The sequence below is a fragment of the Trichosurus vulpecula genome, chromosome 9 (genome assembly GCF_011100635.1).
Source record: "Trichosurus vulpecula isolate mTriVul1 chromosome 9, mTriVul1.pri, whole genome shotgun sequence".
NCBI lineage: Eukaryota > Metazoa > Chordata > Mammalia > Diprotodontia > Phalangeridae > Trichosurus > Trichosurus vulpecula.
The window spans coordinates 38,208,919-38,226,483 of record NC_050581.1 but is presented as its reverse complement, the minus strand read 5'-3'; the positions used below and the strand labels follow the sequence as shown (position 1 = coordinate 38,226,483).

The 17,565-nt window shown below is 40.9% G+C and overlaps 1 protein-coding gene across 4 annotated transcripts in view; it reads right to left on the bottom strand.

Annotated features, from left to right (window-relative positions):
* DMRT1 (doublesex and mab-3 related transcription factor 1) overlaps positions 1-14,253 on the bottom strand; it is a 144,736-nt gene extending 130,483 nt beyond the window's left edge. For 2 of the 4 annotated variants that reach the window (XM_036738742.1, XM_036738744.1), the window contains exons 1-2: positions 13,900-14,253; positions 7,002-7,188 (exon numbers count right to left, since the gene is read on the bottom strand). In XM_036738742.1, the coding sequence (XP_036594637.1) occupies positions 7,002-7,188; positions 13,900-14,253 (541 nt within the window). The remainder of the gene's footprint in view (positions 1-7,001; positions 7,189-13,899) is intronic. The other 2 variants (XM_036738743.1, XM_036738745.1) reach the window with 1 other exon arrangement.
* Between the last annotated feature and the right edge of the window lie 3,312 nt (positions 14,254-17,565).

Genomic DNA, 17,565 nt, shown 5'->3' with positions numbered 1-17,565 from the left:
ATGCTAAGTGATTTATTTATTGATTAATCACTGGGATAGCAAAGGGTGTTTGAACAAAATTTTATGTTTTTGTCTGTTTCACATCTTAAAATTTCATCACCTGATGGCCAACCTGATGAGAGGGGACATAGACCATCACCAATGTCCATATTCAAACCACTGGCACATCCTGGGTTCTCAAGCCCCAAAAAAGCCATTTATAAAGACTTTCGAGGAGCATAATTTGGCATAGATTCAAAACAGTGGCTTATCAAAGAACATTAATATTTGCATCTTCTTTATTGCATTCAAATTTTTAATTATTTTATGATGCTTCTGTGGTTCTTCGTGAATTTTTTCCATTTCAAAAATTAAAATATAGGAAAAAATTAAAATATAAGGATGATCTGATTTACACTCAATTTTTTAAAACCACATGGCCACAAAATTTTTTTTCTTCTGCCTGAATTCAGAAGCTTTTCATAAAATCAAAAAAAAATTAAGTATTACTGGTTAGGGTCCCAGAAAACAAATTCCACAATCAATCTTAGTGAAAATACTTTGACAGTTTTGTTGATAATGTTGATAATTCATTTGAATGTACACAGAGACGATTTTCACCTACATGAAACTGAAATGGTGTAGTAACTTTGTATAAAAGCTTCATTCATTAATAGGACTTTAAAAAATGTTTCAGAGAAGCCAAAATTTTCATTAGTCAATCAAGCATGCATTTATTAAGCACCTACAATGTGCCCAAAACTGTTCTGTGTGCTGGGAATGCAAATGCACTCATTATTCCATCCAATACTAGGCACACTCTCCCTCTATCCTCACATTGCCACCCTAAGTTGAAGGGTACACCGAGGACAAATGGGAAGCTGAAGAGAAGCCCCATCAAATTTTAGAGACCAAATTCATCCGGCCAAAGCAGCAAAGATGAGCAGAACTAGGCAGAGACCCCAGCTGCCAAGAGGACAAGCCAGGATGAGTGGGAGGTGATTTTGTCAGGAGGAATAGGGGAGTGGCAGCTCCAGAAGCCCAGAGTGCTCCCAAAGGGAGGGCACAGAGATAACATTCAGGGTTTTACTTACAATGAATAGAAGGAGAAAAAAAAAAGAGGTCAGAGAATCTGGACCATTATAGGCATCCAGAAACTGTGATAAATAACTGGCTACCACAAATGCCAGAAATTAAGGGGACGGTCGTAATAACTACTCTGTGACTCCATCATAATTTCCCTATTCATCCCTGTCTTTCCCTCTGAGAGTCCCATGGTTCAGAAGGAGGAATTTTGCTCATTTTCACAGGAAGACTAAAATTGCCACCAGGCAGCAGGAGCAACCAGGCCTATATGAAAACCTACAAAGTTTACAACATCAGATTTCTAAGCCCTCTTCACAAACACCACCCAGTTTTTCCCTTTCTTCCTAAAAAAGAGTACTACAGTACTACAAGACAGGGTGCAAAAAAAATGACCCAACATTGTTAAACTCAGATGACATTCCCAATAAAATGAGGCAGCCCAAGAATTACATACATAGCTGCTTAATGCAGGGGTTAACCTTTTTTGTATCAGAGATCCCACCCCTTTGGTAATCTGGTGAAACCTATGGAGCCCTTCTCTGAGTAATGTTTTTAAATGTATAAAATGTTTTAAATCTCTAAAATTTAAATGTATAAAAAGTATAAAATATATACAATTAAAAAGGGAAACAGCTATATTAAAAATAAAGATGTAATTTTTTTTCCTATCCAACTTTACAGTTCCCCTGAAATCTAGCCATGAACTAGTCATGAAATCCTTTAGGGTCCTCAGACCCCAAATTAAGAACCTTTCTGCCAAAGAAACAGGTGAAGCTGCATTTTGCTGATTGCAGATACAGGGGACAAGAGGAAGAGGAAAAGATAAAACAGAGAAGGAGGGTGTCAGTAATACATAAGGTTGTCCAGAAAAATAATTGAGAGAAATGGTAATATCACATCCTGGCTAAAAATAAAAAGTGTTTAAGCATTGCACTAAAACATGAAGATATAGCTTGCATATATACCAACATGGAAAGAGCTAATTACTGCTAAATTATAATTTGGAATAAAAATTATGTCCCTATCCATAGTTGTTTTCTTTCTGAATATCCCACAGTATCTTTAAAAAAAAGACCTTAGAGATGGATATTCTTACCTAATTCTACTAACATAACTAACACCAGTAAATAGAAAAATGTTCCACATTTAAACTTAGGCGGCAATTTCTTTTAAAAGATGTCAACTACAGAGGTGCTGTAATGGCTTGGTGGCAGGAAGAGTCGTGTTCAAATCTTGCTCTGTGCCACTTACTCACTGTGACCACGGAAAAATCTTTTAACCTTTCTATGTGCCTCAGGCAACTCCCTAGGACTTATCTGTTAAGGTTGCTAAGTTGGTAGAGGGAGTTCCTCACAGGAAATCACAGATCCTTCCCGAACTTTGCTTGATGATAATAATTGTAACCCAGAAGATCATGTGTGTACACACACACACACACACACACACACACCCTCATTTCTCTAGTCTTCTGGAACTCTTCAGCAGTGTTTCAGAAAGGAGGGAAAGAAACCTCCTCAAATAAGACATCAGGTCTCTAATAAGGGAAACGTTAATAGAAAGGTAAATCTAATTTACCTACTCCTTAGAACTCTGACAATATAATAAAAAAATCCCACAATTATTCAAGTATTCTTCATACTTGCCAAATAGTTATTCTCTTAACAGCCGAAATGAAACTGGTAGAAAGAGTACTGGATTTGGAGTCAGAGGCCTGGGTTCAAATCCCAGCTCTACCAGCAATGGGGGAAGGTACAAACTCTTCGCTGTCACGTGTACAGTAAGGAGGTTAGATCAGAAAAGCTCTGAGATGCCTTCTATCCCAAATGACTTCAAGGACACAAAAGTGATTTTCTCTCCCAGTGCATCTCCAATCTAAGCTGGTAGGAAGAATAGAATTGCTTTGAACATAAAAATCACTCAATCCATATTTACTCAATCTAATAAAATTACCAAGTGTCAGTTAATGGATTTAACCACTCCCCTGCAACAGTTCTTTTCATTACTTCCCTACCTAGAAATAAAAGTATTTTAAAATCAGTAACTCAGACAGTTTTAAAGAACCAGTCGTTATGCCCAAAGGGCTATAAAACTGCATTCCCTTTGATCAAGCAATACCACTGCTGGGTCTATATCCCAAAGACAGCAAAAAAAAAAAAAAAAGGCGGAGGGAGAGGACCTATTTGTACAAAAATATCTATAGCAGGTTTTTTTTTGTGGTGGCTAAGGACCGGACATTGAAGGGATGCCCATCAATTGGGGAATGGCTAAACAAGCTGTAGCATATGATTGTAATAGAATATTATTGGGCTATAAGAAATGACAAGCAGGATGACTGCAGAAATCCTGAAAATACTTACATGAATTGAGGCACAGTGAAGTGAACAGAAGCAGGAGCACGTTGAACACAGTAGCAGCAATACTGTTCTACGAAGCCCTGTGAATGACTTAGCTCTTCTCAGCAATACAATGATCCAAGACAATCCCAAAGGTCTAATGATGAAGCATACTACCCCCGCCTCCAGAATACAGACTGAAGCATGCTATTTTTCACTTTCTTTCTTTCAATTTTTTCTTTTATTCAAGTCTTTGTACAAAATTATTAATATGGGAATGTTTTACGTAACTGTACATGTATAACCTGTATCTAATTGCTTACCATCTCAGAGAGGGCAAAGGGATAGAATTTGGAAATCAGAACATTAAATAAAAATTTTCAAAAAATTCTTTTTAATTTTTTACCTAGGAGATCCCTGACAATAAGCAAGTGACCTCTGAAATTTTCCCATGTTAAAAAAGGTACCTCATTAAAAACATCAATCCAATCGAAGCATACTATTTTCACTTTATTTTTTTCATGGCTTTTTCTTCCTTTTGTTCTGTTTCTTCTTTCACGACATGGCTAATGTGGAAATACGTTTTACATGACTGCCCACGTATAACCTATATCAAACTGCTTACCATCTTAGAGAGGGGCAAGGGGAAAAAGGAAGGGAGAAAATTTAGAACTCAAAATCATGTAAAAATGAATTAAAAGCTGTCTTTACATATAATTGGAAAAAACAAAATGCTATCTATTCAGTGGGAAAATGTCAATCCTTATATGGTTTCTATTCCTCAGTGAACTCTACAAGTTCAGTCTCATTTTTTGGCTCTCATTGGGGATATTCATGTCTCAACTTTGCTCATATATTAACAGGACCCAAAAATTATCCATCTCAGTAAGGCAGAAATCTCTCCTAAAACTAGCTGATGTAGCAAACAGGAGCAGCTGGGCAGCGCAGTGGATGGAGTGCCCAACCTAGAGTCAAGTTCAAATCCAGCCTCTGACACTTAACTAGCTCTGTGACCCTGGGCAAGTCACTTAACTCTGTCTGCCTCAGCTTCCTCATCTATAAAATGAGCCAGGAGAAGGAAATGGCAAACCTCTCCAATATCTTTGCTGAGAGAGTTGGACAGGACTGAAATGACTGAACAACAACAAAGAGGCAGCTGGGCAATATGGTGGGTACAGTGGTGGGCTGGGCACTAAGCCCTGAGTTCAAATCCAGCCTCAGACACTTACCAGCTGTGTAACCTTGGACGAGTCACCACCTTTCTGAGACTCAGTTTCTTCTCTAAAATGAATGGGTTCTCCTCAGTGGGGTCCCTTCCAGCTGTGTGTGTGTGTGTGTGTGTGTAAATAAAACCTTAAGGTCCCCCCTTTGGGGCTCTTCCACATGGATAGAACTCTGGCTAGCAGAGGAGAATGGAGATCACTTCCCTATGGAGATCCTTCTCTACCTGAGTCAGCTATTATAAAGCTCTATTTCTAAAACCAAAGGATACAATCGCCTTAAGAGCTCTCAAGGTCCTTTGGCTCCTGAAGGAAGAAGAGAATCTGGTCACCCTTCTTTGACCTTGAACTTTCTATCTTGCTCCCACGCCTCCTGTGTGTAACTTTCTGCCTCTGAAATGCTCTGCCAGAGCTTATGTTTACTTGGAGAATGTCCTCTCTCCTAAAAACTCTCTTCTAAATGCCCCTACAACTCTGCGGTCACCCACCCTTGTCACTCTCTTCCTCCACTAGTGAGATCTAGAGTGTATTAGCTGTTCAGTCATTTCAGCCACATCTGACTCTGTTACCCCATTGGGGGTTTTCTTAGCAAAGATACTAGGGTCCTTTGCCATTTACTTCTCCAAGGAAACTGAGGCAAACAGTGACTTGCCCAGGGTCACATAGCTAGTAAGTGTCTGAGGCTGCATTTGAATACAAAAAGATGAGTCTTCCTGGCTCCAGGCTGGGCATGCTATCCACTGCACCTCTTAGACAGCCTGAAGTATATTTAGACATTCCCTAACTTTCTATTCCTGACCTAACTAAATCCATCCTCATCTTCATCTAAATATTTTGCAATGATGCAATGTCTGTCATTGGTTTAATCCACAGTAATCAGGGAAGCTAGGCAGCACCGTAGATTAAGAATGCTGGATCTGGAGTCAGGAAGATCCTAGCCCAAATCCAGCCTCAGACACCCTGGGCAAGTCACTTAACCCTGTTGGCCTCAGTGAGTGAGAGAAGAAAATGGCAAACCGCTTGAGTGTCTCTGCCAAGAAAACCTGAAGAGGGCTCACAAAGCGTCTGGCATGACTGAAAGTGACGAAACAACACAAGGTGAGGGCTCGGAGACAAACTGCAGATGTGAGGTCTGTACAGAAGTCTGATGTTATGGAGGCTTGGAAGTTTCCATGGCTCTGCACATTATTTGACAATATTCACTAGTTATCCTTTCTCAAATAACTAAAAACAGTGTATACAGTCCCTATTTCTTTGTTGGGGTGGGGGGAGATTAATTGCTAGGGAACCTTTTTGGAAGGATAGAAGCTCTTTAATATTATTTTATAAACAAATTTTATTCTTTTTTAAAATAGATTTTTATTGATTTCTTTGGGGGTTTTGTTTACATTTACCCCACTATTTCTATTCCCTTTCCAAAGAGCCATCTCTTACGATGATAAAAAAAACTAATCAATAATTAAAAAAAAAACTATGAAATTCTATTATGTCCCAAACCCACGGAAGCCTCACTTCTGTAAAGAAGGGGAGGAAGACATCTTCTTCTACCTCTTCTTTAGGATCTCCTTCATTTTAAGGCTTGTATCATGATTTGGGGGTGGTTTGTGGGGCAGCATTTATACATTTTTTTCCTCTCTCAGCTTTCACTCAGTAATTAAACCTAGCTTAATGGAGCCTAGGATTTGAAATATCCTTAAAACACTGTACGTCTTAAAGCAGTTTCTCTAAGAAATCATGGGGCTATAACGAGAACAGACTTCTCTATTATACAGATGATTGTTTCTTTCATACTTCAAGATTCTCCCCACCCAAGTCATCCTCTAGACAATTGCTAAAGGATTTCTCTTTAGCAGATGGGACCGTATGATTAAATAAACTCCAGTGACTCCTTATTACTTCCAGGATAAAATATAAAATTCTATTTCAACTTCAAAGCCCACTACAACTGGGCCCCAACCAATGAGAGCCTGGTCCACAGAATCAGGTACAATTTCCTTGGCTTAATGCACTCCTCCATATGTAGGTTACCAGGACCCCATTACAATTTTATATTCTATTTTTTCTCTATATGTGTGTGTGTGTGTGTGTGTGTGTGTGCTTTGTCTCTGCCATTAGAATGTAAACTTCTTGTGGGGGGCCCATTTCTAGAACCTCTTACCATGTCTTTTAAAAGAGAATACCAAAAATGGGTCTAGTAAAAAACCCCTAAAAAGAAAAATGGCAAATTGGAGGGGAAAAACACTCATCCTTCTGATTTAATATTGCATGTGAAGTGTCAGTAATTCAATTTTTAGAATTTCCTTTCTATGTTAAAAATAAAAACGTCCCAACTTGGCTCCCCTCTTCTCAGCACCAACTAATGCCTGAAAGGATGAGGCTCAACCAAGAGATTTACCTGAAGATGTAGTTGGAGTGCTTGGAGCCTGGGTGGGACTGGTGCTCTCGGACATCAGGCAGGAGCTGCTCCCGCTGTTTTCTCTCTTAACAAGCAGCTCTGCAGCACTGGGCAGTGGAATAGGATGGCTGATCCCGAGCTCCTCCTCCTGTGCTTGCTGTCTTCTCAGTGCCACCTGAAAATGTGAAATTTTTAATTTTTAAAATCTAAAATTTTAACATTTTAAAAGTACCTCTATTTTTTAATTTTTTTTATTTTTAGAGACATTTTCCTTTTGCATCTACTTACAAAAGATTAATTTGGCATCCATCGGCAACTCTTAAGAGCCTACTGTCACACCCGATTCAGACACAGTGCTAGACTCTGCATATAGCGGCAGGGAAATGATCCCTGCTCTCATGGAGCTTAGATTCCATAGGGGAAGGTGACATGTTTGTACTTGAGTATATTCGGAATAAATAAAGGGAGTTTAGGCCTAGAGACCATTAGCAGCTGGGATGATGAGGAAAGGATCAGAGAAGATCGCTCGAGGTGAGTCTTGAAGGAAGCGAGGGGTTCTCACAGATGGAGGTGAGAAGAGACACACTCCAGATGTGGGGCCCGGCCTGGAAAAGGGCAGGAAATGAAACGCCCTCCATGATGAGCGGTAAGAAGACCAGTCTGGCTAGAGGAGCAAAGGAGACTGATAATAGCTGTTAGCTAACATTTAGATAGCACTTACCGTGTGCTAAGCACTTTATCTCATTGGTCCTCACAGCAATCCTGGGGAAAAGGTGCTTTTGTTACCCCCCTCTTCCAGAGGAGGAAACTGAGGCAAGTTTCCACAATTTTGCGTTATCTGTAACTACAGTAGGCACCTTCACAGCAGGGACTTTCACTTCCTGGCACTTAGTAGGAGCTTAATAAATGCTTATTGAATAAATGAAGCTCTCTGGCCCCCTTCAGAAGACAACTGAAATACACAGGGAATCCATGTACTAAATAAGTATACGAGAAAGCCTGTGATAAATGTCGTAAAAAGAGATAAATGGAGTGTCGATACTGCAGAGAAGTCAAGAAGAATGAGGACCAAAAAAAAAATAGTACAATTAGTTTTGACATTAAAGTGGGTCCTTGATGACCTACCTCTAAGAAAGAAAATTTCCATAGTGTGATGGGGATGGAAGCATGTGCAAGAGATAAAGAGGGGAGTGAGATGTGGAAGTAACCAACCTACAAGTACGGAATGAAAAAAAATCAAAGAAATGGGGTTGTGGCTAGAGGGCACGTCAGGGTAAAGCTAAGAACTTTTCACATTTTGAGGCAAAGAAGCCAGTGGAGTGGGATAAACTGAAGATCTACTAGAGAAGGAAAGAATAAATAAAAAAAGATGAGATCAAGGGTATAGACAGAAGAAAAAACTAGCACTTAAAAGTCTGCAAAGCCATATGACCTCACAGGTGTGCTCACAAACCCTGGGAGGGAGGTGCTATCTCTATGCCCATTTTACAGAGGAGAAAAACTTGGGTCTCCTGCTTCCAAGTCATCCCTCTATCCTCTATGCCACCTAGATGCTAATAATGAGGCAGAATAATGTAGTAAAATGAAACAATCTTCCTGTGAAGAGGAGGATGACACTGGTGTGTATGCAGAGAGATGTGTGTAGACAACATCAGTGTCTGCTCATTCATGTGATCGGGGGGGGGGGGGCCCAGTTTGGGGACTGACTCAAAATTTCTTGCTATAGAAGGTGATCTTCACTGGCTAAACATAAAGCTTAAATGCAAGTACACGGGGAGAATAATGCCCTGGCACTAATCCTAATTCATACGTGGATATAAATGATGTTATTAGAGCCTTTCTCCACAGCTGATTTTGATAGAAGGGCACAGCATGAAGGAAAGGGAGGAAGAAAACAAGAAGACTAGACAGTGGCCCGAGAAGCAGAGTTGCTTGCTTCAGGTCTAGTTTTGCCTGGGGAGAAGGGGGTGGTCACTGGGAGTAGGGATAGAGGGAAAGCTTCAAGTGGCAAACCACTCCAGTATCTTTGCTAAGAAAATCCAAAATTTATAAAGGGATATAAAATAGATTTCTGTCTCATTATTTCTAGAAAATAACTTTGCTCTGGGGGCAGGTAGGTGGCACAGTGGATAGAGCGTCAGCCCTGGAGTCAGAAGGACCCCAGTTCAAATTTGGCCTCAGATATTTGGCTGTGTGACCCTGGTGAAGTCACTTCACCTGGATTGGCTCCAACAAAAAAGAAAAAAATGGTTTTGCTCTGGAATCTTCTTTCCTGAGTTACTATTTTCTGTGCTCTTAAAGTAAGGAAAGGCAGAGGGATACAGGGATTTGTAATCAGAGGTCCTAGGTTTGATTACCAGCTCTGCTACTTACTACCTCTGAGAGCTTAGGCAAGTCTTCACAGTTCCATGCCTCAATTTTTAAGGGAGTGCACCAAATGACCTCTAAAGACCAGACCTATAAACCAAAACAAGACCAATGACCAAAAGGACAAAAAGCCCTTTTTGTACAGAAAAACAAAAAATTTAATTACCACTTGCCAAGCTATTCGAGTACAAATTCAACTAACTGATCCCTTGAGGTCCATTCCAATTCTTGGACTGTGGCTTCAGGAATTAGCTCTTTAGGCAGCCAGGATGCAAAGTGGAAAAGAGACCTAGTTAGCCCCCAAACTACAATAAGAACACATGAAAAGTGCTAAAAGTTCCTTAACTGAAAAAGACCTGGGGCAGCTAGGTGTCACAGTGAGTAGAACACCGTCTTGGGAGTCAGGAGGACCTGAGTTCAAATCCAGCCTCAGACACGTGACACACTTACTAGCTGTGTGACCTTGGGCAAGTCACTTAACCCCAATTGCCCTCCCTTCCCCGCTCAAAAAAAAAAGATTTTAAAAAATTTCAGAAAAAAATCCTCCATCATCAAAATGTTAAAACATCTTCAACCAAAGTGGGGGAAAGGAAATTGGTCTTTGGAGATATCTAAGTCAATCAGTGCAAGACTTGACAGAAATACTACTTGTCATAGCTATGCCATCCACAGGGCTATCTTTTTCTATTAGTGGTCCTCTCTAGAGGGGAAAAAAATGCTTGGCTAAAAAAATCACCAAAATGGACTCCTAAATAATAAAATCAGTATTAGGTCAAGTCCTAAGCCCCAGATGCTACAAGGAAGACACCAAGGCAAAATTATCAGCAGAAAAAAAATTAAATGTGTGTGTATTTCAAACAATTTCACTGTTCCTGCTGCTGAAAATGGAAAATATAATTTTAAATTAATGCCAAATCCTTCCAAATTTAAAATTATAGTATACTTGACCAGTAAGTAGCAGTAGAAATCCAGGAATTTTTAGTGGCTGTGTAGGTCCCATGGCAAAGAAATATTTTAATACTATAATCCCATTTTATTCTCACAACCTTTGGATAATATATCTAAGTAAAAAGACTGACCCTTAAAATCATGATAGACTGATTCAACTGGTATTTTATTTTCTTAATAGAATTTTTTAAAAGGTTCCAAAATGAAGCTTTGATTTGCCTATGTTTATACTTATAATTTAAATAGAGCTTCCCAGGTTAAAATGAAAAAATGCATACCCTACAAATTTATTCTAAACTTTTAAGAATGTGTTCGCTTTGTAAGTTTACAAAGCACTTTCCTCGGAATACAGGTACTACAAGTCTACTGTCCCCATTTTATCAAAAAGGAAACCATGACTTTCCCATGGTCACACAGGTTAAGTATGCAGCAGAGCTGGGATATGTACTCAGTTCTTCTAACTCCAAATTCTGCTATGCCACCTGAGCCATAGGCACAGGGGGAAACAAAAGGAGAAATCAAAATAATCAATAAGGCGCTAAAGAACAATCTGGAAGCCAGTTTAAGAAGCATAATAACTTACAGTGACTGTAGGTATGATTTAATTTAGAAAATAATCCACTTTAAAATTACTTAAATATACATATATGTTAAGGTACAGAGGCTAAACTTTGATTTATAAATTGACTAGTTACACTTAACAGGAAAAATGGGGGGAAAGTGTGAAATGGTTCTGTACAAAAAAAATTAAAAAGGGACCTAGGAAATTTTGTTTGTGAAAAAAGAACTAATATTGCAAAAAGTCCATTTATAAACTAACTTTTCTGAAATGGAAGCAATGCTTAATAAAGAAATGTACACTTTTACAAGAGATTTTTAATGGAATTTTTAATAATTTTCACCAGCAAGAACTGTTTGATAGACAAGGAAAAGTTTATTGAGAATATAATGATGTACTGGAGACCTACATCCAAATCCTGCTGAAACATAGCCTAGCTATGTGACCATTGAGTCTCATTATGGAAGAAGATGTAATATTATTTATCCAGTATCACAGAGGTATTGTGCAGAAAATACTTTATTAAACCTTAAAATACAGAGAAATGTAAGCTGTTAAGCTAATAGTAGTAGTATAGTCTTAAAAATACTTTTAAGGGTTAAACAGGAAAAAAGTAGTGTAATGTTCTAGAAATTCTGAATTGTCAATCTTATAAGAATAACTTACCTCTTATGTGGTTTTTTTTTTTAATCTAGGAAAAATTTTTCAAAAATAAAAATAGCCAAATAGTGGCCAAAATTTGTATAAAACTGTATGGTTTAAACTTTAGGGCTTGCAAAGCACTTTATACAAATATATATTATACACATTATATACATGTATTTAGTAATATGTTTATTATTTATATTTGCATGCTAGTATATTAACTACATTGTGCATACTGTATTACTATATTGCTTTATGTATCATATGCATGATGTACAATATATTTATATACCGTGCATTTATACATTATATACATCATGTCAATATAATACATGTTATATTCACTATATTTAACATTATATCCAATATTTATATATAATTACATATTATTTCATTTGATGTTCAACAGTCTACTATCTAATATCTTACAATGCAATTTTACTAACTTTATTTAAAACTAAGCAAATTTGTTACGAAATATTAACTCTTCATTAAAATATTTAAGGAAACTATTTTGAGAAATAAACTCTATTAAATGCTATGCCCCCAATACGTATTTTAAGATAAACAAGTAAAGATCTATAATATTGTTTCTATCTATGCTCCCCACAATGTGTACTTTAAGATACACAAAGTAAAGATCTATAATACTGGTTCTATCTACGAAAACTTTTTAAAAACCTACAAAAATGCTTTAAGTGAACCATTTCGATGCTACTATAGCATCTTTTCAATTAATTCAGATTAACTAGGAGACATCAGGAAAAAAAGACAAATCATAATCTATATCCATTACTTGAGTAGCATCCTGTTATCTTTAAAAATACTTTGAAAATGCACAAAATACATATATATATAATCTATACCCATTGTTTGAGTAGCATCCTGTTATCTTTAAAAACGCACAAAAATATGTACTACCTTTGAAATAAAAAAATACAAAATCAAAGTCAGAAAAGTGCATCCTCTTTTTATTTTTATCACTTGTTTTAACACTAAATTTCAAAAATTAACATTTAAAACCAATTCCAATGAAGGATATTTACAAGTCTATAATCAAAAGTAGCAACGTTTGTAAATACTTCTTTTCAATCTTCAGAGTAAAAAAATATCCTTTAAAAGTGAAACACAGACTAGGTGGAAAGAATGTAATGTCTTTAGTAAATAGGAAAAACGGGCTCTTTTCCTGATGACAAGGAAGAAAGGTCTTTCAACAGACTTCAAATTTCTAATAAGATTTTAAAACTTTTTTTTCCTAAGATACCTAAAAATCCTTTAAATATGGATTTTTTTAATCGGGCTTTAAAATAAATTAGATTTTGCTTAACTGTACTTAGGAGATACGGGGGTCTTTTTTTTTCCCCAATGGGTGGAGGGACACAGGAGAGAGAGCAAAAGGTGAAAGCTTGATAATTGAAAAAAATAAACTTTCCGAATACATATAAATTCTTAGGGGTGGCATGTCAAAGAAATCCTCATCAAACTATCCTTCCACGTGAACCAAAATGACTAAGATATTCATATCGCATATTGGAGGGGAAAAGCAACGCATTCAATCGAAGACAGAAAAAAAAAAGCGAAGCCCACTCTTCTTTCTCCGGCCATTGCAAAAGCCAACAGAGCGCAAACTTTAGCGTTCAATACGAATTACTCCGATCATTCCCTTCACCCCCTCCCATCACTCCCTCCCCCGCCCCTCCCCCAGTTCTCCACTTCCCCTTGCAAAAGTACGCGCCAAACAAGTGTCTCCCGTAACGGATTTTGGCGTTTCTTAGCCTTTCCCAGGGGATCCACCTCGGTTTTGGGGGGAGTCAAAGGGGTCCGCGGAGCCCTCCCTCGGAAGTGTGGGGGTGTCCAGATGCTGACTTGACCGACGCGGGGAAGGGGGCCAGGTACGTAACCATAGTGGGCGCTTTAATCGAAATCCAATTCCGCCTCCCTCCCAAATAACGCCCCACCCCCCGAAACAGCTTTTCTCCCCCAACCCTCTCCCAAAGATAAAATTTTAAAAAAAAAACAATAGAGAAAAGGAGATAATGAAATAGATGGAAGGAAGGAAAAAGGAGAAAAGAAGGGAAGAGAGAAGAAAGAAAGAGAAGAAGGGATGAGAAGGAAAAGGGACCAGAAGAAGGGAAGAGGAGGGAAAAGAGGAGAAAGAGGAGGGAAAATTAGAGAAGAGGAAAGGAAGAAAAAAGGAGAGGAAAAGAGAAGAGGAAAAAGTAAAAGAAGGGAATAGAAGAAAAGAGAAGAGAAGAACACGAGAGGAGAAGAGGCGGCGGCGGGACGCGTCCTCGCGCTCCGGGGAGGGGAGGCCAGCCCCGCCACGCGCCCCGGGCGCCCCCCCCCCGCCTCCCACCGCAGGCTCACCTGGGCCGCCATGACCCGCTGCCTCTCGGCGATCAGGTTGCACTTCTTGCACTGGCAGTCCCGCCACATGCAGAAGCGCTTGTGCCCCTTCAGGGGGGACGCGTAGCCGTGGTTCCGGCAGCGAGCGCACTTGGGCAGGCGCGGGGACTTCTTCCCCGCTGCCCCCGACGGCCCTAAGCCGCCGGGGCCCGAGCCGGAGCCCGAGCCGCCTCCGCCGCCCCCGGCCCCGCCGCCGCTGCCCCCGGCCACTCCTAGCATGGCACCTGCTCCTTTCCCGAAGCCCCCGACCTTGCCCCCGGGCCCAGGGTGCCCGTCGGACGACGTCGAGGGCTTGTAGGAATCCTCGTTGGGCATATCTCCACGCCTGGGAGATTCGGCGGGAGGATCAAAAGTCACCCCGAGATCTCCTTTCCGCTCCGCCGCAAAGCGGGGCGCAGGAGAGCGGCGGCCCGGGCCCCGAGGCGAGGGCGCGGCGCAGGAGGAGCGGCCGCGGTAGCGGTCGGAGCGCGCAGCCCTGTAGCTGGAGATGCGACCCCGAGCTGCTGCGCCGAGCGAGTGAGGGCGGGTGTGCCCGCCTGCGCTTTTCTAGCCTCTGTCTCTCCCCACCCCCCACCTCTTCCCTCCCCCACCCCCCCCCACTTCTTCCCCCCCCACCCCACCCCCCTTTGGCGCGCTTGGCGGGGAACTTTTGGATACTTTTTCAGAACGTTCCCGGGACGGCTAGAGGCGAGAGGGCGCGGGAGCCCCGCCCCCCTCCCCGCCAACTCTCATCCCACGCAGCAACTTGTGCAGCTCAGGAACCTGAGCGTTGAAAAGCCACTGTCTCTGCAAGCACGTCCCTTCCCTCGCTAGCCCAGGAGCAGGGATCCCTCCCTCCTTTGCTCGGGAGCGCAGACATGCAAGACCCTCCTTTCTCTCCGGGGGGTCCCTCCCAGTGCAAACGCGAGAAAAGGCAGTTAAGGAGAGTGTGCATTGAGAGACCATTTAAGCAACCAGGGCAGTGGGGGTTGGGGGAGCCCGAAGGTGAGAGCGTGCGAAGGATCCACACCCTCGACCCCAGAGCCTGGGGTCACCTGATGAGTGGCTGCTAAAGCAATCTTCTTCAAACTGTAACGCACACGCACACGCACACACACACACACACACACACACACACACACACACCACCCCCCCCTAGCCTTTTTTAAAACTGGCTTTTCATAGAAACCCCGAATTCTCACTGCCTGACCTTCCAACCGCTCTGCTATATCGATTCCTTCTTGTATTACGATCAATGCCATTTGCTGTTATTTTCCTGGTTGCAACATCTTGTTTGCTGCGTCTCCTATCTACGTTCCTTAAACGTTCGCATTTTGGGGTCTTTGCACGTACCAACCTGGAATGCACCCTCCCTTCATTTCCCCAAACCCCTGCCTCGATAACTGCACACAACTTTTAACATGTGCCCCTTAACATTTGGGTGTTGATTGATTTTTTTCAGTTACAAATAGGTTGCTTTGTGAAATGCCTTATTATTTCAGGTTTTGCCTAGTTAAAGGAATTTCTGAAGTTAGAGATTGTGTCTTCTATTTCTTTTCTGTCCCACCGAAGCGCCTCGATTTCCTGTTATTGACTTATCGATTCACTGGTTCTTGGATAAGGAAAAAACAGCCGCCGACTAAACAAGTCAAAGCAGTGTTACCTGCCCCTTCACGTAAAAGGAAATTTCCTCTCCTCTCTGGTGACTTCACCACTACTAAGACCATACATATTTATATAACACTTTAATTTTTTTCAAATTTTATCACATAAATTGACCCACTTAATCCCAACAACGCTGCAAAATAAATCGTAGTCAGGAGAGACCCCAGAGTTCATGTGGTCCAACTCTCATTTTCCGGATAAGGAAACCGAGGTCAGAGAAATGAAGCGAATTGCCCAGAAATATGCCTGTAGTAAGTGAAAGGGTTGAGATTCAAACCTATGGTCTCTGATTCCAAATCCTATGTTATTTCCACGGCTACATACTGCCTCTAACATAGTCTGACCTATAACGAAATTGAAATGCAGAGAAGCAACTTGAAGTTCAGGAAGGATTTTACTAAACAGAGTTGGAGGAAGGTCCAGGGCTGTCTGCCTGCCTGTCTGCCTCCCTGTCCGCCTGCCTGTCTGCCTCTCTGTCCACCTCTCTGTCTCTCTGTCTGCCTCTCTCTGTCTCTCCCTCTTTTTCTTTCTGATTGCACTGCTTCTCACTAAACAGCTCTTTATTCAAAAGTTATTGAGCACCTAATAAGTATATACTATATACTATGGCTGGAATAGGGTACCCCAACAAATTCCAAAATCACCAACCAGTTTAAGTGCCTGCATTCTGCAGCCCCTCCACAGTAATCTTCATGGCCAAGCGCTGACCTTGACAGCTACAAACAACAGAAAAGAACCTCTTAGGAATCCTACTTGCCTGTAAAGACCTGGATTGAAAACCCAACAATGGCCTCTGTGCCTGTTACCTGAGCACCAAATGCAAGGTAAATTAAGACAGCATCATCACCAGCAAATGGGCCACTAGATGCTGGGAGGGCTTTTTGTTTTTGTTTTAGCTACAGCAACTAGAGAAGACTGTCTACTAAAATGCAGAGGGTTTGTGCTCTGCTTTAGTGAAGACAGAACCCATAGCAAAAAAAAGCCTAACTCCTCTCCAATCCCGAAGTTCATTGTTGGGAATAAAAAGATGGAACCAGAGACAGTACCTCCTGAAAGGGAGCTTGCCATCTAGAATGGTCCAATGGAAAGAACACAAGCTCACGAGCTGTGGAGTCAGAGGCTCTGGGTTAAAAATCTCACCCCTCAGTTTCCCTTATCTGTAAAATTAGGGTGTTGCAGATGGCACTCTGAGGTCCCTCTATTATCCTAGTAGAGGTGATTAAATAATTATAATAGATAATAAATGGCCACAATACATGTTATAATGCAAAAGGTGTATAGGAAAGGTCTCAACGAAGATTGGTAGGAGAGATTTAAGAAGACAAATCTCATTTACAGCTAGGAAGATCAAAGAAGGCTTCGTTGAAAAGCGAGCACCTAAACTGCACTTCGGAGGAAGAGGAGAAGCCGTATGACATGGAAGGAATTTTTAGCACTGTTACTTGAATCAGAGAATCTTGGTTCAAATCAAAATCTGGTATTTACTATAAATATGACCTTGTCATTTCCTTCATTATACTCCTTTTCTTCATCCGTACAATGAAGGAGTTGGGACTCCATAGCCTCTGAGGTCTCTTTCAGCTCCAAATCTATGTGTGCTAAAGCCAGAAGATTTTTCAAAAGGGAAGAGATTAAGAATCAGGAACAGCATATGCAAAGATATGATCCTATAAGGAGATTTTGGGGTTTTTTTTGAACAGCATATGCAAAGAGATGATCCTATAAGGAGTCTCTTTTTGTTTGTTTGTTTCTGGGTTAAATGAGCTGCCCAGGGCCACACAGCCAGTAAGCATCTGAGGTCATATTTAAACTCAAGTCCTCCAGACTCCAGGGCCAGTGCTCTATCCACTGCACCACCTAGCTGCCCTTCTCAGCCCTAGAGTACCCGTTCTATTTTTCAAAAGGGCAAAGAATAGAGGTCTGGGACATCATATACCCCTTATGAAGACATGAAGGTGAGTTTGAGCAAGACAAAACCAGAAA